The 26,430-nt window shown below is 46.6% G+C and overlaps 3 protein-coding genes across 5 annotated transcripts in view; 2 read left to right on the forward strand and 1 right to left on the reverse strand.

Annotated features, from left to right (window-relative positions):
- Positions 1-333: 333 nt before the first annotated feature.
- Positions 334-4,571, forward strand: LOC119229627 (E3 ubiquitin-protein ligase DTX3L-like). 2 transcript variants are annotated; one of them, XM_037490188.2, is made up of 8 exons: positions 335-599; positions 893-939; positions 1,049-1,090; positions 2,002-2,194; positions 2,295-2,452; positions 2,538-3,698; positions 3,804-4,021; positions 4,127-4,571. In XM_037490188.2, exons 2-8 carry the CDS (start codon positions 907-909, stop codon positions 4,194-4,196), a joined length of 1,875 nt encoding a protein of 624 aa, XP_037346085.2. In that variant the 5' UTR covers positions 335-599; positions 893-906; the 3' UTR covers positions 4,197-4,571. The 2 variants fall into 2 exon arrangements, with proteins under 2 accessions (XP_037346087.2, XP_037346085.2); XM_037490190.2 differs by lacking the exon at positions 1,049-1,090 and having other exon boundaries at positions 334-599.
- Positions 4,572-4,612: 41 nt separating this feature from the next.
- The window catches only part of LOC119229625 (low-density lipoprotein receptor-related protein 1-like), a 74,967-nt gene continuing 53,149 nt past the window's right edge, over positions 4,613-26,430 (reverse strand). Inside the window, exons 41-90 of one of the 2 annotated variants that reach the window (XM_037490185.2) lie at positions 25,874-26,248; positions 22,162-22,351; positions 21,845-22,049; positions 21,480-21,672; positions 20,667-20,792; positions 20,393-20,521; positions 20,176-20,295; positions 19,970-20,083; positions 19,729-19,878; positions 19,349-19,471; positions 19,131-19,247; positions 18,698-18,826; positions 18,501-18,623; positions 18,254-18,394; positions 17,714-17,901; positions 17,441-17,624; positions 17,273-17,358; positions 17,067-17,186; positions 16,677-16,864; positions 16,234-16,439; positions 15,957-16,145; positions 15,728-15,876; positions 15,527-15,620; positions 15,315-15,431; positions 15,088-15,207; positions 14,362-14,484; positions 13,930-14,055; positions 13,720-13,836; positions 12,940-13,046; positions 12,715-12,847; positions 12,488-12,610; positions 12,274-12,396; positions 11,930-12,070; positions 11,705-11,842; positions 11,487-11,606; positions 11,096-11,361; positions 10,415-10,596; positions 10,202-10,308; positions 9,876-9,995; positions 9,573-9,749; positions 9,319-9,459; positions 9,054-9,227; positions 8,327-8,488; positions 8,048-8,231; positions 7,860-7,967; positions 7,689-7,762; positions 7,491-7,584; positions 7,293-7,331; positions 6,398-6,542; positions 4,613-6,288 (exon numbers count right to left, since the gene is read on the reverse strand). In XM_037490185.2, coding sequence (XP_037346082.2) covers positions 6,148-6,288; positions 6,398-6,542; positions 7,293-7,331; positions 7,491-7,584; positions 7,689-7,762; positions 7,860-7,967; positions 8,048-8,231; positions 8,327-8,488; positions 9,054-9,227; positions 9,319-9,459; positions 9,573-9,749; positions 9,876-9,995; positions 10,202-10,308; positions 10,415-10,596; positions 11,096-11,361; positions 11,487-11,606; positions 11,705-11,842; positions 11,930-12,070; positions 12,274-12,396; positions 12,488-12,610; positions 12,715-12,847; positions 12,940-13,046; positions 13,720-13,836; positions 13,930-14,055; positions 14,362-14,484; positions 15,088-15,207; positions 15,315-15,431; positions 15,527-15,620; positions 15,728-15,876; positions 15,957-16,145; positions 16,234-16,439; positions 16,677-16,864; positions 17,067-17,186; positions 17,273-17,358; positions 17,441-17,624; positions 17,714-17,901; positions 18,254-18,394; positions 18,501-18,623; positions 18,698-18,826; positions 19,131-19,247; positions 19,349-19,471; positions 19,729-19,878; positions 19,970-20,083; positions 20,176-20,295; positions 20,393-20,521; positions 20,667-20,792; positions 21,480-21,672; positions 21,845-22,049; positions 22,162-22,351; positions 25,874-26,248 — 7,241 coding nt within the window. In that variant the 3' untranslated portion in view covers positions 4,613-6,147. The remainder of the gene's footprint in view (positions 6,289-6,397; positions 6,543-7,292; positions 7,332-7,490; positions 7,585-7,688; positions 7,763-7,859; positions 7,968-8,047; positions 8,232-8,326; positions 8,489-9,053; positions 9,228-9,318; positions 9,460-9,572; positions 9,750-9,875; positions 9,996-10,201; positions 10,309-10,414; positions 10,597-11,095; positions 11,362-11,486; positions 11,607-11,704; positions 11,843-11,929; positions 12,071-12,273; positions 12,397-12,487; positions 12,611-12,714; positions 12,848-12,939; positions 13,047-13,719; positions 13,837-13,929; positions 14,056-14,361; positions 14,485-15,087; positions 15,208-15,314; positions 15,432-15,526; positions 15,621-15,727; positions 15,877-15,956; positions 16,146-16,233; positions 16,440-16,676; positions 16,865-17,066; positions 17,187-17,272; positions 17,359-17,440; positions 17,625-17,713; positions 17,902-18,253; positions 18,395-18,500; positions 18,624-18,697; positions 18,827-19,130; positions 19,248-19,348; positions 19,472-19,728; positions 19,879-19,969; positions 20,084-20,175; positions 20,296-20,392; positions 20,522-20,666; positions 20,793-21,479; positions 21,673-21,844; positions 22,050-22,161; positions 22,352-25,873; positions 26,249-26,430) is intronic. The other variant, XM_037490186.2, reaches the window with a different exon arrangement.
- LOC119229630 (delta-type opioid receptor) lies at positions 23,574-25,766 on the forward strand. The gene has a single exon (XM_037490193.2). The coding sequence runs from the start codon at positions 24,163-24,165 to the stop codon at positions 25,219-25,221; it is 1,059 nt and encodes a 352-aa protein (XP_037346090.2). The 5' UTR covers positions 23,574-24,162; the 3' UTR covers positions 25,222-25,766.

Genomic DNA, 26,430 nt, shown 5'->3' on the forward strand with positions numbered 1-26,430 from the left:
AGTGCAGAAATCCAGTTTGTAGCTGTTGCTGACTCAGAAACATGTTTTACACTCCACTTGTATTAAAAATTGTGGTTGGAAACGTCCAGATTGACATTTAAAGTCTATGAACATATTTGTCTTTTTTTCTCCCATTTCATGCAGTAACACTACTGTTGTGATTCAGTGTTGATTTATTAAAAGTAAAAAAGAAAAGTGAAATGTCTTAATAGTTTTGTAGTTTTTTTGGTTATTCAACTTCACCAAATAAGCTTGGTTCAGGTTTTTGGTCTTGAGAAAAGATGCGGTGTGTGTGTTTCAGTTTACCGTTTAACCTGTAATCATGAAGTGATTGTTACACAGAATGTGGGTTTTTATCTTGTTTTGCCATTAGGTGGCGCGGACACCAAGGAAGAATTGCTTCTGCAATGCAACAGCTCACAGCCCGAAACCCAAACGTATCCCGGATCCAACACACCGGCAACCGGCTGCAGGAACGGCAAAGTCCCCAACTCTCGTGTGGAGCCTGCGATGTGACGTCACTGCTCTCGTCTCGCGGAGCTACTTTCGCTTTCAATTATCAGGAAGAAGCAGCGTTGTGAGTTGGGAGCCATCTGAAGGTTAGTCGATTGATATGCGACATAAATTCATATATTACGTGCTGCGTAGAGTGAAAGTTAATGCAGCGTTTGTGACAAAACGACCAGTGAAATAATAATTTTAGGCGAATGTACAGCCGCTTAAAGCTAGCTTACGCGTAACGTAACCGAAAGTGGAGCAGTTCAACTTCTTTACACGTTACTTTGACATTCTTTTTTATGAGGATATATCAAATGCATTATTGATTGTCGGTAAAATTAGCAGTGTGATAACATACACTGACACTGTCACCATTATTTGTTATGTGTTAAAGGAAGAAGCCTCAAAATGGCATGCAGTAACCAGGAGGTGCCCATGGACGTGAGTCAGCTAACTTCTGTCGAACAAAAATCAGTTTGGAGAGTTGAAATGAATTGCAATTAAAACTGATTTAATTTGCAAATGTCTTTTATATTTGAACCTCATGTAGTTTACTGACGGCAGCCAGCAGTCTCTTGACACGTTGGCTGAGGTGAGTTTCGTGTCCGTGTGAGTGTGTTGGACGTCACGTGACGTGTTCAATAACTCGATATCCCGATGGCCGATCACAATCTCCACCTTCACGGACTTTTATGACTCGCTCCCGCTGAGTCGCGGGCTCCGTGAGGATTTATATCCGCCCCGCTGTGGCTGTGTCTCAATCCGCCGGCTGCATCCTTAGGGACGTCGACGTGGGCCACGGCTCCTTTGACGCAACTAAACTTCCAATCCATTTAATTTTTTTTATACTGGTACAGATTGTGGAGACAGTGGCAGTGCCATTTTGTTCCGAGGACAGACTGTGTAAGTCCATCACAGCCTGTTAATCCTTGCTGTATTGAGGCTGTCCGCTTGTGTCATTTTCTATGAACAGTAACGCAGTGATGCCAGGAACGCGTTACTTAGTAACGCGATTAGTGTTACTCTAATCTGACCACATTTTTCAGTAACGAGTAATCTAACGCGTCAGTATCCAAACTAGTAATCAGATTAAACTCACGTAAGCAGCACAGCCCCCCCCCTAACTAACTAGTAACTTAGTAACTAAGTTACCTTTAAAATCAAGTAATCTGTAAAGTAATTAAGTTACTTTTTAAAGGAGTAATCAGTAGTCCGTAATCAGGTTACCTTTTCAAAATAACTGTGGTAACACTGCTGTCACGTAATTAAAGCAATGTTAGTTAAGTAAGGAAAACATGACCTACTATACCATATGCATGTATTTAACTATATATGACAAAAAGCAGCCAGTTGTCATTCACTTTACTATTTCTACAATTCCCTAGAGATAACGTTTAAAACCGACTTTTAAGATGAATGGCATTGAGGATTTTGTACTATCTTGCTTCATAATGCAGTCCTATTAACTGTAACATGTTTTCTGGCTCTGTCCCTTTATAATAGAACAAAGAAGAAGTTCAAGTTTTTCTCTCAGTCGAGTGGTCAGAGGGTTTTCCCCATCAGAAATATAAAGTTGAACTGGAGAAGATTCTTCAGAGTTGGGCCAACAATAACAACAACAAATACTCTGGAGACTGCAAAGTGCTGGATATCTTAGAAGACAGGATTGCAGTGATCTGTCTTCGGCCTGCTCCAGGTATAGCATGACATTTAAACAGTATATATATATAGTTATAATATTTAAATGTATAATTATTTTCTCCAATTCCATGGGAATTTGTTTTTCTCCATTCAAGCGCTGAGTGACCTTCAGAAACTAAGTGGACAACAACTGGTGGGAAAAGATGGAAAAAGGGTCACAATATTGTCTATTTCTTTGACACCACAAGAGGTTGAGAAACAAGCACCAGCGGACGTAAAGCTCCCTCCTTCATCCGTGTCAGAGCACCGTGATGTACGTACCGTGTAGTGAATCTGCAGGACTGAATGCAATTCAAAAGATGGCTTTGTACTAAGTTAGTATGTTTGTTTGTTTTCAGGAGGAAGAGCAGCCTTTGGTGCAGCCTGGAGATCCTACAGAAGGAGACGAGTGCGCTTGTCCTGTCCCAGTGAACGATTTCTGGTACGTGACCCACATCCACAAGAAGGAAATGGAACGTATAGGGAAAGAGAATGGAGTTACCATCACAGCAGAAGTAATTGTGACGTTTAAAGAAGGAGGCAAGAATGGAGGCAAGAACGGAGGCCCTCCAAAAGCTCTGTCTGAGTTCACAAGACTTGTCCAGGATTGCTTTTGTGAATCAAATAGCTCAAATATTCCCCTCCAGAAAATGAATCCAGAAGACTGGAAGAACACAATGAAAATCATCCAGAGAAAGGAAAACAAGCTTTTGCTTACAGTATCGCCTGAAGATATGACCATATGTGGGCCAATTCAAAGTCAAGAAGCCTTCAGAAAGACTTTAACCCCAACCACAAACACAGGACCCTGGGAGACTTCAGGGCTGTGTCAAGGAACTTCCCTGAACATTGGCATGAGCATCCCGGACCCGCTTGCCATTGAAGGGCTGACCATGGAGGAGAGCTACTGGAAACTGATGACCACTTCCTTCAGCAATAAGTTGGCTGATATCAAAACCAAGTTCGGTGTGGACTTTAAAGAATCGTTTCCCCAACCGGGCAAAGTCAAAGTCAAAGTCTGCTACAAAAAACCTGGAGGAAACGTGTCAATGGAGAGCCACGCTGTCGGGGCTCTTCTTCGTCTGTACCAGAAGACTGCAACATCACCAATGAACTACACCCAACCACGTGGTGCCTCTGGATGGACTGACTTGGAGTCGCCCGGAGCCTCCGGTGGACGTGGGTTCAACGGACAGTCGGGATACAACACTGAAGCACCCGCAGCAGGGGGAGCAGCAGCAGGCAACTCGGCAGAAGACAAAGAGTGTCCTATATGCAAAGACACATTTACCAATAAGAAGCAGCTCAGGTGTAAACATGAGTTTTGTGAAAAATGCCTGGAAAGGTCCACCGAGAGCATGGGAACCATCTGTCCGGTTTGCAAAGACGTCTTCGGCGTGATGGAGGGAAACCAGCCGCCAGGGAAAATGAGGTGTAGTTCAAGTCTCATTTCCCTTCCTGGATTCCCAAACTGTGGCACTATAACCATCAGTTATCATATTTCAGATGGAGTACAGACGGTAAATGCCTTCATTGAAATATTTTGAGACATTTTTTCAATTTGGCAAGTTTTATTTCTAATATGGATGTCAATGATTTTTACCTTTTTTCATTTCCCTCTGCAGGAGAAGCATCCAAATCCTGGGAAGAGATTTGATGGTATTTACAGAACCGCATATCTGCCAGATAACAAAGAGGGCCAAGAAGTGCTGGGCCTTTTAAAGAAAGCATTTGACCAGAAGCTCATTTTCACTGTTGGGACGTCCGTAACGACTGGAATGGACAATCAAGTCACCTGGAATGATATTCACCACAAGACTTCCATTCATGGGGGACCACAGAGGTACGGTAGCCAAACCTCTTCCTTCTTTTTAATGTAAATATTGTTTTCCTGTTGAAATGCTAACAACGATGCGCAATAACACTTGTACATTCTTTTCTTGCACAGCTTCGGGTACCCTGATCCTGGCTACCTGGGCAGAGTCAAAGAGGAACTGAAGGCTAAAGGCATCAAGTGAGGACTTCCAGGGAAAGTAAAAGAGATGTTTTCACACACAAGCAAAAAGAATATATGTGATCATTTAGAACAAGCAAGCACTGTAATGCACATATTATTGAATTTTATTCTGTTTCTTAATTTTTCATATGATCAGTATGGGTGGTTTTGAGGTGCTTGAAGAGTTTAGCTGAATGTATTACCATCCCCTTTGAAACCTAACTTAACCTAACGGATTTTCTCATTATTTTGTTGATCGATAAAGTTTTATCAACTTATCACTTCAACATTTGATTACATAAATTGGACTTTATAATTCCAGTACTCCATCTAATTTTCAATTTGCCCAATAAATGATTAAACCAACCCAAACTGACTCATTGTATTCATCCCTATTTCAGCATTTGTTGTGGAAAAAAAACTCAGAATACATTTCACTTGTTTTCTGTACAATTGTTTTTAAATTTTTATTCATAACAATATCTGTTATTTAGTTTGTAAAGTACTGCAGCAAAAATTAAACATTATTTCTTTCCAGAAGAAAGCTCGAGCCTCCATGCATCGTGTACTATAAAAGCTATGCGTCATTTTCCATTAGAAAAGAAACAAGGACTAATCACAAACAATTCTGAAAACGCATGTATGATTTTGCAAAAATGTCCTTTAGGTAAAATGATTGTACTTCTTTCTCAATTAAAGTCAATACATACAACAGCGTCAAATATCACTTGCTGACAGGTAAGCAAAATAAAAAGTTATTGTAGTTACATTAAAGATAGGTGTTATTTTTCACATGCTTTAACAAGGCCGACACATTTCGAGACGAAAGGCTGAGCGTAAGGACGTGTCCGAGCAACCAGAATGGCAGCATTAGCAGCAGAAGGGCACAGGAGAGAGATTAAAAAGCTCAAGAAGAGCAGACAATGCTGAAGACCAAATGAACATAATGCACTTGAGACTGAGCCATTACAAAACTGTGAATGTACAGACTTTGATCTACTAAAAAGTAGCTAAACAAATCTCACAAAGCCAGAGTGATGAAATATGGACAGGAAAAAAAAAACCCAAAATTTTTTTTTTTTTCAATTTCACTCTAATTTCTGCCTCACTTTCCTTGTGAAGGAAGACTTATAAACGGACAACTGCCGTCTCTTTACATCATGAAATCTCCGACCACCGCTCTGGCTGCAACTTCCTCGCTCTTCCACTCAACAATCACCCACCAAAAACACCTCTCACCCTCTCACTTCAGCGGCAATAACGTGATAAAAACACACATACGGTATAAAGCCTACAGTATACACTATGCCGTAAGGTATGAATTCTGTGCAAGGAAGACAACACAATCATTTTTATGAATATTGTTCTCTGAAAAGAAATCATGTGGAAATAGTGTAGTTGCCATCTAGTGTTGACATTTTCCATGTGCTATACACAAACGGTGCCATCACAACTCTGTCACAATCCTGCTAAGACACTCCAGCAAGACAACATATGTACCGATTTAGAAAACTTTGAGTTTTGCCTTTCCCACTCAAAGTCAACACAAACAAACAGTTGGCACTGGTGAAATGGAACAATGTTTTTTTCTTTTCTATACAATTCATACAAAAATAAAAAATTAAAATAGTTCCAAATGATAGCGTCTTTTCTTCAGATTTTCTTGTTTCCATTTCATTTTGCACAGAGGTAGTGGCTATTTAGGTAAAGGGTAAGGGACAAAGTGTAAATTAAAAATCTCTTATAGAAAATGTTATTCATTTTTGACCAGAGGAATCTCAAAAGAACAAAATATAATACTGCAATCACATACAAAAGTAGTCCTTCATTTTTGTACATTTTATACAGTGTTCACAATTTTTGGAATCAATTTTCTCTTACACTTTTTATCGATTTTTTTCTTCATTTTCTTTTCTTTAAAAGGCCAAAAGAGGGGTGTGTTTGGGCTATTGTGATGCAGGCCAATGCCCAGTCTATGTCAGCGGGTCCACCAGGGGCTCCTCATCTCCACGTGATAGCAACTCCTTCTTCTCGTCTGTGCTGGCCAGAGAGTTGCGGCTGTTGTGTGCTCCCATGTACAGAGTGGCGTACACTGGGTTTGTGAAGTTGGTGGGCTGAAAAAAGGGGGGGCCATCCATTAGACACATGCAGTCTGAGCAGAGGCTACACCGATTGTGTCTGCGTGTCTGTATTAATGCATGTCTAGTTTTTTTGGCCTTCTACCTTGTCCGGGTCCAGCGCGAAGTCTGCGTCCAGCAGCTCCCCGGCGTCGTCGTCCGGCTCGCCCTCGTAGATCTTGTAGGCGGGATTTCCTATCTCCACGTTCATGGCGCCATTGGTCATCCTCTGATGCTGGAAGCCCTTTGCCCTACACAAAATGTTAACGGCCCAGTCAAACCTCTGTGTCTTATTCAAGGTTATGAAAGCCCACACAGTGCAAGCAGCGAGACAGACACACTATGAAGGGAGGGAAGAGGCATCACATGGCTCTCACCACCATTCAGGGCCGAGGGAACTAAGCCACAAACCCAGCATTCATGTAGCCAGACTTGGATAAAGGACTGCTGATGTACAGATCTTTTAAAGCAACAATAGGTCTTCATTGAATCCTCCTATGAGGATATGCTAGAATATGTTATGGATGGCTGTATTGTCTATGTATCTACATATATGTAAATGCTGGATTGTAAACTGCATTTTCCAAACTGAGCTGAAAAGAATGCCTCCCCACTGTCTGTTTCCCCCTACGAGAGACACTACCACCAAACAAACCACAGCACAGCACAGTAAGTACAATATGGCACAGTATGATGGACAACAGCATGGCGGAGCTACAGCACTGGCTGCTGCATGAACGGATCTATTCAATGCATCTTTTCAATAGATCTGCCCTTCAGCCGCTCTGAAGAGGGCAATCACACAGGAGAGATACTGTAGGAGCGGGCTGAGCGATAAGCGCCCATGAACATCTGAGAGGATGGTGCGGCATTCAACACGGGACCAAACACTGCACAGCGACCAAGGCTTATGGGTAAAGGATGGAGAGAGAAAGAGAAAGCATCAGGATGCACGACTGAATGAAGGTATGCAAGGAACGTATAACCCTCGCAACCGTTACCGCAAGCGCCTGGAGCCGGTTTTGTTGTGCCGGCTAGACCTGAAGAGCAGAAGAGAGGCCATTACGGAGAGGAGAGGACAAGTGCAGGAGGAAGAAAGGAAAAGGAGAGAAGAAGAATAAATCGAGAAGAATGGAGGAATCACAAAGACAAAAAAAGGTCTCAACTGTCTCTTGTTTAAAAATGAAAGTGTTGGTTACCCTCTCATCCTCCTTCGATACCAGAACAGCGCTCCTGCAGCCAGCAGAACCAGCAGCAACAGCAGCAGCACAGGGATCACTATGGAGGCCGTCCCTACGGACACACACACACACACACACACAAACAGAAGAATAGTGAATGGACGTTTTAATCACATGCAATTAACTGTCAACGTAATGGGAGAAGTGTTGACTAACGTCCTCCTGAACTTGAGGAGCTGTCGCTGGTGGCTGGTTTCTCGCAGCGATGCCCTGCCCAGCCAGGGGAACATCTACAGACACACAAGAAGAGAGCAAATAGACATATGCACTCCCTGCATCACACATCCAATAGTTACCCAGGGATATTCGGATATCTCTGCTCCATACCTGCATTCTGGAAGGCGGGTGACGGGGTTAATGGAGCACTGGCCATTTGCACAGTACTCGTTGGTATCACATGTGTAACAGCTGGGCTGGACTCTTCCATTTGAGCAGCTGTAGAAGACAAAGCCAACTTTGCACATGCAAGTTTTTTTCTGTGCGTCTGTTTGTGTCGAGTGCATTTCGTGTCTTACCGGCAGGTGAAGTCCCCCGTGGACGTGAAGGCGTTGCCGGGGATGCACTCGCCGTCACGACAATAGTGACACTTGTCAATCTCACATGTGCTGCCGGTGTACTGAGGCAGGCAGCGGCACAGTTTAGCGCCGCTTTCACTCTCTAGACATGTACCTTTGTTCAGGCAGTGGCCGTCGCAGCTTCCTGCTCACACACAAACATAAAGACGTTAGTGCACTGCTAACCAGACACATCCTAATCTCTTTTGTAAGAGCTGGTCAGATAGGAGGAACACTCACTGTACTGGCACTGGTCACCCAGGAAGGAAAGGGGGCAGCTGCAGGTCGGCTGGTTTCCGGTGCTGACTGTACAGTTGCCTCCATTTTTGCAGTAAGCCTTGCAGGTGTGGAGGTTACAGTTTGGCCCGGTGAAGCCTGTGGGGCATCGACAGGTCGGAGAACCTGTGGAAAGGATGATATATGAAGGGATGAATGAAAATGAGAAAGAAAGAATGTATCACATTACTAGTCTAGGGAAAACATTCATGTGGTATTGTGAGATGTATGTTCCTGTTCGTGTGCTTTTTGTATTTTTTTCTATAGAGCAGATGTTGGGAAAATGCAGGAAATGACGCTGTGACCATATAAGGCAAATATGGGAACTGAGGGATGAAGGAGTATAGGAAGCCGTCTGAGACACAACCAAAGACAAGGACATGAGGAGATTATAAAAAGGGTCAGAGTCGGACAGCAGGCAGACTCTTGGATGGATCGCTTGACGATACGTGTGTAGATTCTCCAAGTGCAACTGCGGCAAATTGCTCAATGAATCTTTTCCTCCTCTAAATAAATGTTAACTTTTTAACTTGACGTGTCCGTGTTTGTCCTCATCAACCAACTCTGAGGGATTGAAAATCCCGACAGTATGTAAAGCCATACTTTAGCCTATACAGCGGTATTATCTTACACAAGTCGGCCGAAAGTTATCACAAAATGCCAGAGCCAGCTTGAAAGGCCCACATCCTACCTGTAGGAGAAGGTGTGCAGGTGCCTCCATTCTTGCAGTAATCCATGCACAAGTCAATCTGACACCTGTCCCCTCCATAATTGGGCTGGCAGCGACACTTGGGCTGCTTGTGAGCATTCAGGAAACAGCTGCCCCCGTTCATACACTGGACCAAGCAGGGGCCGCTGGGAGGAGCTGCAGACAACGCCATTTTTCAGTCATACAGAATAAGTTCCGCTGCCGGTACGTGTGTGTGTTATGGATGTGGCAGGGTGTGCTTGCTCACAGATAGGAGACAGAGTGGGAGTGGGCAGCTCCACACACGTGCCGTTGTCCAGCGTGCGTCCATTGGGACAGATGCACACCGGCCCACTGGGGCTCAGCAGACACAGCCATTCACATTTCTTCTTGTCGCATGGATTGGTTACTGACAAAGACAGGAAGAGAAGTAGCATCAGGGAAGAAAAAAAAAAAACTCTCTGCCTCAGTCATCTCATCTTCACTGCCGTAGTTGCAGTGAGCCGTCTGATGTGTACTCACTCTCGGGCTGCTTGTAGCGGTGGTACAGGGAGATGTCTGAGGCGTGGTTCAATCCGGTCGTCAGGTTCTCAACGGGGCCTTTGCCAAACTTATTCACTCGGAAGATGTAGTTGTTAATGTAGGTGACGCCGTAGATGTAGTCCTCAAAGACATCAATGCCGAAGGGATTGTGGAGCTCTGTGTAGAAACAGAGGAGACGTGTTGAATGCAAAAGAACAGGTTCTTGCACCGTGCATTGTGCACTGATGACTAATAAAGACTGGGGATTACTAGTTGTAGAGATTACAGAATTTGCCACTCAACTGTTCTTAATGCCGTTTACAGCCACAACCACATCGCTGCCATTCAGCCTCACACTGCAGATCAAGGAGAGTTTAGCGTCGGCCCAGAATAGACGTTCGTTGTAGTAGTCCACCGCTAGACCTATACGGAGGGAGAGAGAGAGAGAGGAAGAGAGAGAGAGAGAGAGAGAAGGAGATTAAACCTGATCCTACACACTCCATTATGATCCATTCCATCTGTGTGTAGCATGAGGGGACACACATGTTTGACCAATGACCAGTAAATGAAAATTGTAAGGAGAAGTACCCGTGTGTGTCCGTGTGTGTGTGTGTGCGAGCGTGTTTTACCGGTTGGCCACTGAATGTTTTCGTCCACCAGCGTCTCTCTCATGGTACCGTCCATAGCAGCTGTTTCGATCTTGGGATGGTTCCCCCAGTCTGCCCAGTACATTTTTCTAACAAAGGACATGCAAACGCTAGGTTTATCACGTCCGTTATCACAATTAAACCTTCATTTGCATTCCTGTGAGAGTCTGCAGGTAGCCAACACGACTCACTCACCCTCTCTGTGGGTCTACGACGATGGCATAAGGCTCATCGATCATGCCCGAGATGAGTGTTTTGCGGTGGCGTCCGCCGCTTATCTGGGCCACCTCAATGACGTCTCTACCAGAGTCGGTCCAGTACAGGTTCCCTGCCACCCAGTCCACAGCAATGCCACGAGGCATCTTCAGATCAGGGATCTGGACACAGAGAAACAAAGCAATGAGACACTCCAAAATGGGACACACATCTGCTTTGTCTATGTTTACGTCATAGGCATGCAAAAGTGCAAGCACATATACGTGTATATAAAGTAGTGGTTCTCAACTGGTCTGGCTCCTGGACCCACCATCACCCCTTAATGACAAGCCGCGACCCAAATCGAGGAACATTCTCAACTTCTCAAATTGATTCAAAATCAAGTTCAAAAGCTGAGTTTTATATTTTATATTCAGGATGTTTTATTATCCTAAAAAGCCAATGTCTCCCCAATATCAGAATGGTTTGACCCAACCTGACACACGCTGCTGAAAACATGGACGGACGAGCCGGCAAAAAAAACAACACTCCGCTGCATTGAAGAAGTCCTTTTTTTGTGTTTTTTTATTTTTTATTCAAATTTTTATTTTCCCATGCAGAGGCCTGTGACCCATTAAAAACGGGACCCACCAGTTAAGAATCACTGATATAAAGAGTTACCTCAACATTTGTGACCCTCGAGTCACTCTGGCGTCGGTTCCGGTTGCTATTGGGGGAGGAGGAGGAGGAAGGCAGATCATAGGAAGAGATCCGCCCGGTGTGCCAGTTGGTCCAGTAAATCCGGTTCTCCTTGACATGCAGATCCATGGCGTCAATGCGCACGTTGGCATCGCCTTGGAAGACCTGCTCGTAGCGCCACTTTGGCATGGAAGGGTCCAGGCTGCGTATCTCACTGTCGTCAGCGATGTAGAGCACTTGTCTCGGAGCTGGGGGTGTGCAGAAAAGGACAAACGGATCAATGTAGTGGAGCTGAGACGCGAGAACACACATTCTCGTACAATTAGTACATGAATACGCTTGCAAAGAGATTAGTTGTGGTGAAAGTACTCACCATCCGCCTTGCAGGTGTCATTGATTCTGGAGAAGTACTTGTAGCAGCTGCACTTGTGGGAACCCTTTGTGTTGTTGCAGATCTGGGAACACACTCCAAACTGCTTACACTCGTTCTTATCTGCAAACCCCCCCCCCAGAGGCCACACAGAGATACACGTTACATACAGTTTGAAGTCTTCAAGGAGCAGATTCGAGCAAGGTCAGAGGAAACGTTACCTTCACAGCTGTTGCGGCCGTTGGACTGGAAGCCGGGCTTGCAGGAGCAGAAGGAGTCGGTGCCGTTCACCACACAATGAGCTTCATCTCCATCCCCACACACTGTCCTGTTACTGTGGCATTCGTTCAGCACCGTGTCTGCAAGCAAAGCAACGGGTCGCACAAACTGCCATAGACACTTTCATCACACTGCCGATGAGACATCCAGGCTGTGGCACAACACACCTTTCTTGTTGCAGTTGACTTCGTCCGAACCGTAGTCCTCGCAGTCGTTGAAGTAGTTGCAGCGCAGGACAGAGCTGATGCAACGGCCACTGGAGCACTGGAACTCGTCTTTTTGACATACTGGTGTGGCAGGGGTCGACGCTGTGCAGGGATCACAGAGGTCAATACCCTCGTTTATCTGCATAGATCACCTCAACCCACAATTTGGAGTTCTATCCTATTGTAATTTAAACCAAAATGCTTTCTTTAATTGTTTAAATATGTTTACAGTGAGCTTGTAAGACTTTGTATGTCTTTGAAATTATTTTTAAAAAAGCCAGACAATCGAGGCTGAACAAACTCACGGCAGTTGACTTCGTCGCTGTTGTCCCCACAGTTGTTGACGCCATCGCAGCGTCTTGCTACAGGCAGACACACGCGGTCGTTGTGACACCGAAACTGCCTCGTGGGTGGGCATTGGAATTTAACTAATGGACAGAAGGAGAGAAACATTAGGAAAGAGGGGGAAAGGTATTCAGTGGATCTTCAGGAACACTGACAAAACGGGGCGATTCTCACCACACTGTTCTGGATCCTCATCCGAGTTATCTCCACAGTCATCCTCGCCGTCACACTTCCAGCCCAAAGGTTTACAGAGAGTGTTGTTGCACTGGAACTCATCTAGGGGGCAGTGTCTACCCACTGAAAGAACAATCAATGAGAGAAGAGCGAAGAGAAATGAATGACACATACAAGCCGCTGCTGCCTCATAAACATCCAGGAGAAACTGAGTGCGTGTTCCTTACCGCCACTGTCACATTTCACCTCGTCGCTGCCATCCAGACAGTCGACATCAGCATCGCAGCGCCAGCGGATGGCGATGCAATGGCCGTTTTTGCACTGAAACTGATCACTGTCGCACTTCACGTCACAGCCATTCTGGAAAAGAAAAAGTATTATTTTCATTACTGCCTCTACCATTGCAAATTTAGAGGAGGAACGTCGATCAGATTGGAAACGGCCGGTGGTACCTCATCAGAACCATCGGCACAGTCGTGGTCCCCATCGCACTTCCAGCGCCCGGCAATGCAGCGGCCATTTGTGCAGGAAAACTCGCTCTCCGAACACTGGCGAGGCACTGGGAACCAAGGGAAGACAGCTTAGAAGGGTGAGGGGGGGGCAATTGAGCCGGACCAGAGAGTCAAGGCGAGGACGGAGGAGAGGCGCAAGGGAAGGGAAAAGAGACGAGAACGCTGGGAAATAGAGCAGACTGGAAAGAGAGCGCAGGGTGCTCCCTTGAGAGCCAGACATACATGAAGAAAATAAGGCTGCTAATTAATTTTACGGGAGTTGACTCATGGGGCACAGAGGTGGGGATGGTGCAACATTCTCTATTGTATGAAAGGGAAGGCGTTAAGGAGCTGGCGGGATTGAAAAGGAAAGAAAATTCTCACGGATCGAAAGAGAAGCCGGAAATCACATGAAGGATTTGGGAAATTGCGGTTGTGGGTGGTTGAGCTGAAACTGTGAAAACACCTACCTCTGGCTCACATCAACAGGCCAGTGTGAAATGCAAAATAGACATGAGATGATGTGAGATGTGCAAATGGCCACAGGACAAATTCAAGCAAAAGAGAAGTCTCAACCATGCGTTTAATTGTGTAAATATAACAAACACAGTGAAAGGTGATACATTGCTTACCACCAGTCGCAGCACTGTGCTCACAGTAGATGTAATATCACGTCATGAATGGTTGGTTGCTTTGATCGAGACAGTGAGTGTGGAGTGTTGAGGCTGTTTGGGAACCTACCACACTTGTCTTCATCGGAGTTGTCCCCACAGTCGTTGTCGTAGTCACATTGCCAGCGGCCCGGCACGCAGCGGTTGTTCTTACAGCGGAACTGGTACGGCTCACATGTCCGCTCATCTGAGCACCGAACAGACAGGATGAGTACAAGCGCTGCGCCCTGTTAACGACTTCCTCTCTTTGCTTCCTCTGTCCGCCCCCACGTGTCCTTACCACACTCCTCCTTGGGTTCATCCGAAGCGTCGCCACAGTCATCCTCTCCGTCACACTTCCAGCGTGCTGGGATGCAGCGGCCGGAGTCCTTACAGCGGAATTCGTCTACACCACATGTCATTTGAGCTGACGGAAAGGAATGAACGGATTAGGCCGAGTGACATTCTCTTTCTGTGGCAGCATTGATGGATTTAAAGTGAATACTGAACTGATGAATAACCTGTTGAGGCTGTGTAGTTCTACGGGGGCTTTCACACATTAAAAAAAACGTTTCTCTGGAAGCGATCCTATGATTGAATTGCCCCTAAAACCTGCATAACCACATATTTACTCTCGATACCTACTATCGATACCATCAGTCAGGTCCCGTACATGCTTGGACTTATTTCTAAAGCAGCCTGGCTTTTTGTACAGTAATGAGCCATGTCTTACTGCAGTTGGCAGGCTCATCAGATCCATCCACACAGTCATTGTCTCTGTCACACACCCACACCCGTGGAATACAGCGCTTGGTGATGGCACACTGGAACTGGTTGGGGGCACATGTCACTTCCGCTGCAGAAGAAATAAACATTTTTGCCAATCAATGCAGAGGAATAGCTCCCGTATCACAAACTTCACAAATACAAATGACAACAATGCTGAAGTCCTGCGAGCAGCTCCGAGTGACTGGAATATTCTTTGCATAAATGCATGGTGGTTTTGCAATTCTTTTTGCAGCCCTGCAGTGTAAAGGTCCTAAAATGTAAATTTGGACAGAACATTTCATGTGATGTCATTAATATGTGCAATCTTTGCAAATACGTTATGCAACATGATTTTGCCTCTGGGTATTGATAAAGGAAAGGTCAAAATGTACACAGATCCTCTGGTAGGAGCACCAGTGCTCATCCTGTATGCTCATGAGATTTGGAGATGTTTAAGAATGTATAAGTGGAAGTTGTGGTGAGTGGCATGATGGTGGTTGAGAAAAGGTCAAAGTGGTCACTATAAATAGTAGAACTCATCCACTGAGGACAAAACGTAGCCATGCTTCAACTTGTACTGTTATCTTGCTCTGCACCAACGTGTTCAGATAATTAAATGGCTCTGTCACTAGCCAGTCAAAACCGGAAAAAAGCAGAAGACACAGGGGACATATAGGGCGATGAAACTCACGACAGTCTTTCTCATCCTCTCCCTCTCCACAGTTGTCTTGTCCATTGCAACGGAAGATGCCAGGAATGCAGCGACTTGGGTGGGAACATTTAAATTGACTTGGCAGGCACACGTGGATGTCTGGAGACAGGAAGGCAACAAATAAAGGATATGGGTTATTATGAGTTTGTCTAGGGAAAATATTTAAATGACTATCACTATGACTATGTACGACTAGGTGCCTGTACCACAATTGGCCTCATCTGAGTTGTCTTGGCAGTCATTGTCGCCATCACAAATGTAGGCCGGGTTGGTGCAGATGCCTGTGCCACACTGGAACTGGCCCGGTCGGCACTTAAACTCAGCTATGGAGACAAAACACAGGTCGCCATTACCTAGAAGAAACAATACCTATACATATCATCCTGGATTTTGTAGACAGGCTACTATCATCACTCACGGCAGTCTGCAGGCTCATCTGAGCGGTCCCCGCAGTCATCCTCAGTATCACACTTCCACCAAAACGGAATGCACTTATCATTTTTGCAGACAAACTAAAGAGACAGAGGAGATAAGTAAAAATTGATATATAATCAAATGTGTAAAAAACTGTATAAAATGTGTTTATACAGCCTAAAACAATAGCGTCAGGCTAGCTCACCTGACTAGCAGTGCAGTTGGACAAGCACTGTCTGCCATCAGCTGCAAGGTAAAAGTTAGTGGGGCAGGCACACTTGTAGCCCCCGCCAGGTGAGAGCAGACATAGGTTGCTGCAGCCTCCGTTGTTTATTTGGCACGGGTGTTCGGCCACTACAGAAAAGGAAACGATCAGAATCACATGGATGAAGATTTCCATGGAGCACTTATCAGTGAAGGTTCCTGGGTTTTACCCTCGGGCTGGCGGTACGGGTGGTAAATGTGGACGTCCATCGGCCTGTGTAAGGTGCTGATCAGCACAGTCTTGTTGATCCCCAGTGTCTTATGAGCGCGGTTGATAGACTTTGTCTCCCAGTCTGTCCAGTAGATGTACTCCTCAAAGATAGTCATGGCAAAGATGTGGGGGATATCCTGCACAAGAACTACCGGGGGGCACAGGCACCAAGACAGGGCAATTAGCAACCACAGATGGAAAGTTGCAGAAACTGATTGAGTTTGTGTGTGTGTTACCTGTGTGTCTGTTGGTTCCATCCAGGCTGGCAAATGCGATGTAGTCCTCTCGGGCATCGGCCCAGTAGATGCGGTCATTGATAAAGTCCAGTGTGAGGCCATTGGGCCAGGTTATTTTATCCTCCACGATGGCACTCCTGTTGGAGCCATCCATCCCAATCCTTCCTATATGGGGGGTGTCACCCCAGTCTGACCAGTATAAGTACCTGTCAGGGATGTATTAATAAGGTTTTATTGGTCACGACAAAATCCACAGCAATTGAAAGTACAGCAATTCAGTATACATTTATTGTATGTAACTGAGATGTATTGTAACAATTTAACTCCGCAGTGCACTGCGGTGTAAAATGTGCTCCTCTGGCATCCAAACAGAATGAAACAATAGTTTCCCTCCATCGCAAAACGCATTGCTCCTACTTTTGGACCCAGATCGTCACTCTTACCCGTAGCGTACGTCGACAGCCACGGCGCGGGGCTCCCTCAGGCCGCTGTTGACCAGAACTGTCCGGTACGCTCCGTTCAGCTTTGACACCTCGATAGTGTCCCTTCCCTTATCACACCAGTACAGGTTTCCTCCTACCCAGTCTACTGCCAGGCCGTCAGGGTTGTTGAGTGATGTGCGGTGAAGGACCTAACAAATGAGCGAGTAGTGCATATTTGAATGAACACTTTAAATCCGGGCCTCACGATGAGCAATTTCATCATTTTTCCTAGGTTTTTACTTCACGAGCATACATATAGAGCTGGAAAAAGTATTAATTTCAACAACACGCTGTATGTTAAGACTCAGAAGATCTATTAGGCACATTTCCCTGTCTACTCTCCACACTGACCTGAACATTGCTGCCGTTGATGTGCATGCGTCGGATCATGCTGCCTTGGGTGGTCACATCCGTCCAATAAATCATCTGCTGGCGATAGTCGAAGTCCAGAGCCACAGCATTGTTTAATCCCTGTCAAAGCACAGCAGCTGCATCAGCCTGAGCCTGTTATACAACCCTGTTTGCAGGAGTTCTCAGAAAGGATGTGCAAGTCTCACCTGTTTGAGCAGTGTGTAGTTGGAGCCATCCAGGTTGAGCTTCCTCAGATAGTAACGGTTGGCGAAGATCAGGAAGGGTTCTTCATCTGCCCGGGAGGAGCACGTCATGTGTGAGTGGATTTTCCTTAAACACTTCCAAGATGTTATTAATCTTGTCATGTTTCTTACCAGAAGTGGATTTGCATATGGTGGGGTTTTCAGGGCTAAGCTGGAATCCCTCCACACACAGACAGTGGAAGCTGCCATGTGTGTTGATGCAGCGCTGTGTGCAGGGATAGGTGGTTGTGCACTCATCTATATCGGTGCACGTCTTCCCATCGCCTTTCAGACGGAAACCAGGGTGGCATCTACACTGCGAGGTGGCCAAGTACACAACAGGTAAAGCAACAGCGCATGCTATGACTGCAAAGCTCAAGTCAGGACGTCATAGTGTTTCCTTACCTTGAAGCCTATTTTGAGGTCCTCGCAGACCTGGGAGCAGCCACTCAGTTTGCTGATGAGGCACTCGTTAATAAAACAGTTCAACTCATCCGAGCCGTCGCCACAGTCGTCCTTATGGTCACAGAGCAGTGTCTCATTGAGGCAGTTCCCATTATTGCAGGAATACTCTGTGTCGTTGCATTTCCTCTCTGTAAGAAGGAAGAAAGAAATGAGGAGTCCATGTCAGTTAGGCATGCACAGATCTGACTTCCTCAATCCCGACACAGATGAACAAAGAATTTAATTGAATACATAAGCCCCATTGGCACCGATGCTTGATGCAGCTATTTGAGTCACTATCGACCCAACATCGATGTATCCCAACACCAGTGGGGCTGATATCATTTCAGGAATGAATTCAATCTCAGCGGTGATATGTGCTCTATTTTAAACTCGATGTGCCCTTTTGGTGTCGGCTCTCTTTACTGTTGATCTGAATGAATGATTCCAATTAGATAAACACTTTGCTCCATGCTTTTGGGTGGGCTATTGGTAACAAACCCGGGCCAGTGCAGTGCGGATTCTTGGGGGCTTCGTCCGAGTGGTCATGACAGTCAAAGTCTCCATCACACTCCCATGAACTCTGGATGAGGCAGCGTCCATTGGCACAGCGGAATTCATTGGGTCCACATGTCGGATATTCTGTAGTGAAGACAAAGGGCCGTTTGAACTGACTGCTGCGAGCAAGGAGAAAGAGCGAGGATTTGAAGCCTCGCAATCAGGAGTAAGAGGTCATGGTTCCACTCACCGCACTCCTGGGACTCGTCTGAGCCGTCACTGCAGTCGTTGTCATGGTCACACACAAAGTGTTTGGGGATACACTGGCGGTTCTGGCACATGAACTCGTTGCTGCTGCACGTGTTGTTGAACACTGAGAAAGAAATGTTTGGTGAGTGAATCCTGCAAAATGACCACAGTAAGTGCAGAAAAGATAGATATTCTCACCACAGCCGGCTTTGACACTCTCGTCAGCCCCGTCGGTGCAGTCTTTATCTCCGTCACACTTCCAACGCTGGGGGATGCACATGTGTGATCCTGGACACTGGAACGCCTCGGGACTGCAGGTTTTGGTCTCTGTGTTGGATAGAAGTTATTCCAGATTATTTTGAAGCCATTGTTTGCCGGGTACAATCAGATAATTGTTTTGGAAAAAGGCAGCACGATTGCTTTAAGATGTCACAAATGTTGCAAATGTTGCACGCTAATAATTAGTCCAGTAGGTAATTGTAAATTGTGCAGTGGTCATCAGCTAAATTAAAGCTCTAGTTAAGAGATCATCATGATATCCACAAGCGAGAGGTTTCCCCCGAGTTTAATAATAATGTACTATAATTGATCTTGTATTTGTATTTAATAAAGGTTTGTGCCCAACGCTCACTGCACTTGGTGTCCTCATCGCTGCTGTCGCCACAGTCGTCGGCTCCGTCACACACCCAGCGGTTGGGAATGCAGCGGTGGTTCCCACACTCAAACTGAGAGGCTGAGCAGAATTTATCTAGGGGGACCAGAAAGATGGTATAAATTGCCAGTGTGTGTCAAATCAAAGTGACGTTCCATTGAAGTTCAGCACGTTTGGGCGGTGTTATCTCCACTTACCACAGTGAGCCTCGTCTGCACCGTTCTCACAGTCATTCTCCTTATCGCAGGTCCAGCTCATAGGGATACAGCGCCCACTCGGACAGGCGAAGAAGGGCGTTGGACACTTTGTTTTCCCGCTCCCTGGCAAAGCGACAGAAAAGTAGCACGTCATTGGAGAAAAACAGCAAGACCAAATAGAATTTATACTGCGAGCATTTTTAAGGAGATTTTTCTCCAAAACCACAATTTAATGGATGAAAGCATTCATTGTTTTTTTGTTCCATTTGGAATAGTTCAATTCGGACTTCTCGGACTGCTCAAATCTCCCTGTGTAAAAAAAACTTTTCACATTTCCCCCTGAGTACGAAAGAAAATGTATATGGCTATGAAATACCTACCTGGGCAATTTCTTTCATCTGAGAAGTCTCCACAGTCATTGGCTCCATCACACAGCCATGAAGGGGCATAGCAGAGCGTAGTGAACTCGCACTTCTGAAATGTCACTCCTTTCACTCCCAGATGGAAGTAACTGGAACAGTCTGTGGCAGCTTAATAGAAGAGAGCAGCACTACTTCATACCATAGCCTGTGGGGACGTGGCTTTGGCCATTCTGAATGAATCCGCTCATTTTCAACTTACTGCAGCTCATCTCGTCGCTGGCATCCTGACAGTCCACTTTCTGGTTACACTTGCTGGAGTTGGAGATGCAGCCACCATCTCTACACTGGAACTGATCGGCCGTGCACAGTGTAGCTGACAGACACAAAAAAGCAACAGCGTTTTTGTTCAATCGGATTCATGAATATCATGTGTAATAACTTGTTTAATCAGAAGCCTTGACTCACTGTTACAGAAGACTTCATCCGAATTGTCACCGCAGTCGTCCTGCTCGTTGCACCACGAGCTATGGCCCACACAGCGGCTGTTCACGCACCGTCTATAACCCTTCTTGCACACGCGGTTGGCTGAGGATCAGACGGGAAATGATGCAGAATCAAACCACAAATGTCACCACACAAACACGGGTAACGGTGTTTTCACGGAGAAAACGATTCAACTCACCACAGTAGGACTGCTTCTCATCAGACTTGTCTTTGCAGTGGGCCATGCCATCACACGTTAGGGTGTAGTTAATGCAATCTCCGTTCCCACACTCAAACTCATCAATGTTGTTACATGTAGTGTTGAGCGCTGTGAGAGTGACAGAAAAATGCACTTAGAGAGAGAGGCCTGCAGCCTCATGCAGAGGGTAACTTCATTAGAACCCCTGTATATGGGGTCCCAGCCACTGACATTTTAAGCCAAAATTCTATTAGGAATCCCTGTTCTGTGTTACCTATGCAGGTGTTGTCTTCCAAAAGCTTCCTGTCGCCACGGCAACTGCAGTTGACCCTTCCCTCAGAGGTAAGCAAACAAAGGTCCTGACACCCTCCGTTGTTAACACGGCACAAAGAGAACTCACCTATGCAGAAATGAGGTGAGTTAGGAAGGATTAGCCACATACGTCTGTGCATATTAACACACACACACACACACACACACACACACACACACACACACACACACACACACACACACACACACACACACACACACACACACACACACACACACACACACACACACACACACACACACACACACACACACACACACACACACACACACACACACACGTGAGTCGGCTGTGGATTTCAACATATACCCTTCCGACACCCACCCTCCCATGTCTGCATTCACATCAGCAGACACATACGCCTCGTGAAAGTGGTAATGGCGCCGCTTTCACTGACTCAGTATGTTATTGTGACTCATCTAAATGGGATTTTTTCGCCATTACCACAGGCTCTCTGCTTACATGGTCCCGCTGGGTATTGGGGTGCGAGAGAGTTTACTGAAGAGGGAGAGGATGGTTGACGATAAGGTGAAGAGAGAAAAAATGGGAGCGATGGGAGATGTAGAACAAGATGAGCTTGAGAAGGAGGCGGAGAAGTGTAAGAGTGAAAACATGAATTCAAGGGCCACTTTATGCATATCACCCAGTGCTAAGCCTTATGTACTTCACACTGTCTTCCCACAGTTCCAACACACACAAACACGCACACACTCTTATGCACAAAGCTGGATCCCTCAGTGTGGAAAAACTCACAGCTATTGGTGTCGTTAGCCACAGCGACGATACCCATTGGCTGCTGAGGGATGTCGTTACGTAGCACCTTCATGTCTCCTCCCGTGTATTTGTCGGCCCGGAGCACGGCCCTCCTCACCCAGTCAGTCCAGAAGATGTAGTCACCGTACACGGACAGGCCAAATGGATGCACGGGCTCGTTCTTCAAGACCACCTGCAGGGGGAAGCACCACCACATTCACAACCTCATGCACTCATACATGGAAACTCCAGCCTCGCAACGGATAACGGTCATCAGGCAATCCCACGATGACCATCATCCCGCAGCGTGAAGCAGCACAATGCACACGGCGATCTGCCTGCATGCCAGCGTGTATGTTACTCACGTAGCGGCGGGTGCCGTCATACTCGCAGCGCTCTATCTTGTCTAGTGTGGCGTCAGAGAAATAGAGTTTTTCGGCGCGGTGGTCGATCGCCAAGCCGTTAGGCGTCCGGATGTCACTGCCGATGATCACGAGGACGTTGGAGCCCGCCAGCGTCGCGCGCATAATACTAGGAGACTGCTCGTTCCAGTTGGTCCAAAACATGAGGCTGCAGACAGAATAGAACAAACAGCATGGGAATTTGATTAACTTAATTTAAGAACACTTTTGAGGCAAAAAAAAAAGTATGTTGTGAATTATTTATTGATTTATTTTTCAACCTCTGACACTCATCAAGGACAAAGGCTCTGGGGTGGTCGTCGCCCGACATGCTGACCACGGTGTGCCTGTCGACGGCACCCCAGCGGCTCTGATCCACGGTGTGGCGGGTGATGGTTGAGGTAGTGTAGCTGGTCCAGTACAACATATCCCAGCCCCTGTGGTACGACAAGCCCTCCACCGAGCCAACGTCTGAAATATGATGAACAAATAGATCAGAGGAGGTTAAGGGTATAAGAAGCACGTCAATCCCAGTTCACTGTTAAGACGCCGAAAGTAGACCGTCTGGCAGCAGCTCCGTGTTGGCAGTCTGCTGTGGGGCAGCACACAGACAGGCCTGGACATGACAGTTTGGTATTAATGGCCGAGAACACAGTGTGATTCAAGGCTTTCATCCAGCAAATAGCTCGCTAAAAAAGGTCACAATAACAGTTGCAGCCATGCGTATGACTTTCCACTGCACTACCTCATCAACGGATGAGAAGTAAAGAGGGATTTTGGTCTGATCCGCAGCCTTGAGAACGAGTAAGAGGTCGTGAGCTCCTGGCCTGCAGGGAGGGCCAGAGGAAGGGCCAGACTGAGCCAAGACAGAGGAACACAAAGTTCTGCAGAGGCAGATAGAGAACAGCTGCTCTGCTGGTGGAGCAACACTGTTCCACTAGCGCACAAGTTTACTTCAGGAGTACATCTGAAAACACATCCAATGCCAGATGATTGGTGATAATTGCCTTCTTGTAAATGTTACTCCAATGGAACCGGGAGGGGTCTAATGATCGCAGCGGGCGTTTCCAGGCCGAGGGCCGGCTGATCAGTGAGGTTCACCACCAGGTGGGACACTTAACACCCCACCTCAACATATCCAGTGAAACGCCACATACATCCATCAGCATTTGACTGGCTCATGCCACGAGACTGTGAAGGAACCAAAGCCACTTGGGGGAGCCGAGCAAAAGCGTGTGACATGAAATAGAAAAACTGCTTATCATGCTTGTTAATCAATGCCCTAAAAATCTATAGAGAGCAACTTGAATTCCATTCCCCTCTTTCTTTGGGGCTGTTAATGAATTATAAAGATCTAGCCGGCAGCGCTCTCTATTCAAAATATTACTGTTCAGTCTTGTTTGTCATCAAACTGCATTGTTTAAGCCTATTTGGGTTCTCATGCTTTTTCTCATGCTGTTGTGAATTTACAGCCCTTGAGCTCAGCTGTTGATACTGATACTACTAGTTCTTTATTGCAGTTATTTGCAGTGGGTGTGATAGTCGTTTAGTGTATGCTATCGGACCAGCAGTAAATAACCCTTTCAGAAAATTAACAGAAACAATTGACCCTTGGACAAACTATGTCAGGCCCCATTAGTCCCTCCCACAGAGAGCGGGCCAGCCCACGGTAATCAGTCCAGAGTTCACCTGCCGCTGCCGCTCCGCTTCGTCCACTCTTACTGTCATGCATTCAACTCCTTTCATTTCCTCCTCTGCCAGAGTTGTGTGTCTCAGGAGATCGGTTCCGTGGAGAGGAGTGAGGCTGATTGTGGATTGCCGAGTACGGGCCTGATTGAGACGTCATGTGGAGTAGCTGCCTGTTCTGAGGTTGACGGGAAATCAACCCTCTCAATACTTGGATGCTTCAAAAAGAGGTTGACGGAAACCCCAGCAGCTAAGAAATCAGGAGGGTCTTGACTTCACTGGAGGAGTTATTTAACTGACTTTTAACATCACCCAGCCAATCCCAGGTGGAGCAGATTGCGACGGTTTTACTCACATACGGCTCGTTGGAAAAAATGGTCATTTTCAAAGCAAATGTCATCCACAAATCAGACATGAACGTATGTAATCTATGTGTGTATTTATTTGTGTAAATCACATCTGCTGTCAGTCCTTTTTTATTGGTAGGTTTTACCATCCACTTTTACGGAAGTTTTGGAACTCACTATGCTGATATTTCAGACCACTGTTGACCCACAGTATGAGTAACCATTCCCACTGGTATTATCAGCCGTTTTATGGCCGGTGGCAGCATAGCTGAAGCTGACGGCAGGATGCGGCTGTGTAACAGCTCAGAGGCTCTGCTGGGGAACGCCAGCGACATGGGGCACGGCGACGTGGAGCGGGTCCTCGTCCCAATACTGGACGCACTGATTCTGGTGCTGGGAGTTAGCGGACACACCGTGGTGATGATGATCCTGTGTGGAAGGCGGAGGAGCGGCGTGAGACCTGTGGGCCAGTCCCGTCAAAGCACCATGACGGGAACAGGAACAGACGTCCTGCTGCTGGCCCTGAGCGCCGCCGACCTGCTTTTGCTCTTCATTCTTCCGTTCCACACCGTCGCCATAGCCATGCAGCGGTGGCCGTTCGGAGACGCCATGTGCCGCCTGGTGAGCTTCTTGGGATCTGCCTGCTCCTCGGCCAGCGCCTTCACGCTGGCCTTGCTGGCTGCGTCTCGATATCTGACTGTGGTGTGGCCTGCCAGGGCCTTCAGCCTCCTCTCCCCTCGCCGTGTGTCCGTAGCTGCTGTGCTCCTGTGGGTCCCGGCCTGCTGCCTGGCGACCCCACAGCTGGTTTTTCGCTTCGTGGGACCCACCCGACGCCAAGCCTCTGGTGGCCTTGCCTGTTATTCTTTCCACAGTGACCAGTTCATCTATGGATTGTTTCACTTCCTTCTGGCCTTCTTGCTTCCGTTGGTCATCATTGCGGTGGCCTACGGCAGCATCTACATGTTCCTCGGGGGGAGGCAACGGGCCGGCAGTGCTCCCCAAGTAGAGCGCTACCACAGCAAAGTGACCCAGACGTCGGCCATGCTGGTGCTGGCTTTTACCCTATGCTGGCTGCCCTCCTACGGACTGACACTCGCCTTATTGGTGGATGACCGCTCAGGGGCCACTGGTGCGTCGCCACGTTTCGGCCCCTTCAGTGTATTTGCACGCCTCTTGGCGGCCTCCTCTATGGTGATAAACCCCATCCTATATGTGCTAATGTCCCAAAAGTTCAGACAAGACCTGCTGAGGCTGTTCAAGAGGGGAGGGCCAAGAGCCAGTGTTGCTGTGGTTGTGGAAGCTGCCTGACAGTATTACCATAAACATCCAGCTTGATATGTGACGCACAAAAACTGGAGGAATGCTATTTTATCCTGAATCCAGAACAATAAAAAGCTGAGCAGCTTTGTCAGAGGAAAAAAATGAAAGCACACAATCATTACCATCGATTTGAAAGGTCTACTTCACAAGCAGAAACAAGGAACAATACCAACAACAGCAGGCAACATTCAACATCTTTGCCTCTTGACAACATTCAATGGTTGTCTGGGTATTGTTCATCAAATTGAAGATCAAACCAGTAGCACTGAGAGGTGCTGCTCCACAGAGAAAGTGGGACAAACGATCCTGAATCATGCCTTCCTTGTAAAACCTATTAAAGTAAAGCCCTGTGGGTCAAACATTAACGGTGCACCTGTGTTTTGTTGTGCTGAGATAAGGTTATCTGTGAGTCTGAATGGCTGCTTGTACTGATCAACATTCTTTGTGTCTTGTTTGGCCACAGCTTCAGAATAAAAGCATGCTGCTTGTGTTCAGTTTGACTGAGAGTGCTTTGGAAAACAGTGGTTTTCTCTGGAAGAATTCAAAGTGTGTGTGGGGGGGGGGGGTCTGATGTTTATATAAACTGGGACATGTGGAATGATACAAGTGGCTCTGTGACTTAAATAGAGGGAATACTCACTCTCTACCACAGTCCTGCGGTCGGATCCGTCATCACTGATCTGCTGAATGTTGCCGAAGTGGATGTCGGAGAAGAAGATTCGGTTAGCTCCCTTTCCCCCCCCTCCTCTGTAATCGAAGGTGAGCGCAATGACGTTCTTCATGTGCTCGGGGTCCTCAAAGGGTTTGATGGGTGCGTTCCGGTTGTTTTCATCGGACAGGTGGACGCTCTTTAGTATGGTGCGCTCTGAGTAGAGCAGGTAGCCTTCGTAGTCACGGCAGCTGCTGCTGTCCTCAGCCAGCATGCCATGAGCGCAGGCACACGTGCGCTGTCCATTGCCACGGAAAAGACAAAGCTGCTGGCATCCGCCATTTTTGTCTTTGCACACATTTGTCCCTGGAGAAAGAATGAAACGGAATCCTTGAAATATCATCAACTGCATGGAAGTTACCAGAAGAAAAACTAAATTGCACACGAAGCTATCAATTTATGAAGTATTTAATTAGCGATAATTATGAAAAAATAAATTTAATAATAATACATTTTTTACAGTTTCAAAACTAGCGTCCTGGTGCTTA

This window comes from Pungitius pungitius, chromosome 8 (genome assembly GCF_949316345.1).
Source record: "Pungitius pungitius chromosome 8, fPunPun2.1, whole genome shotgun sequence".
NCBI classification, from domain to species: Eukaryota; Metazoa; Chordata; class Actinopteri; order Perciformes; family Gasterosteidae; genus Pungitius; species Pungitius pungitius.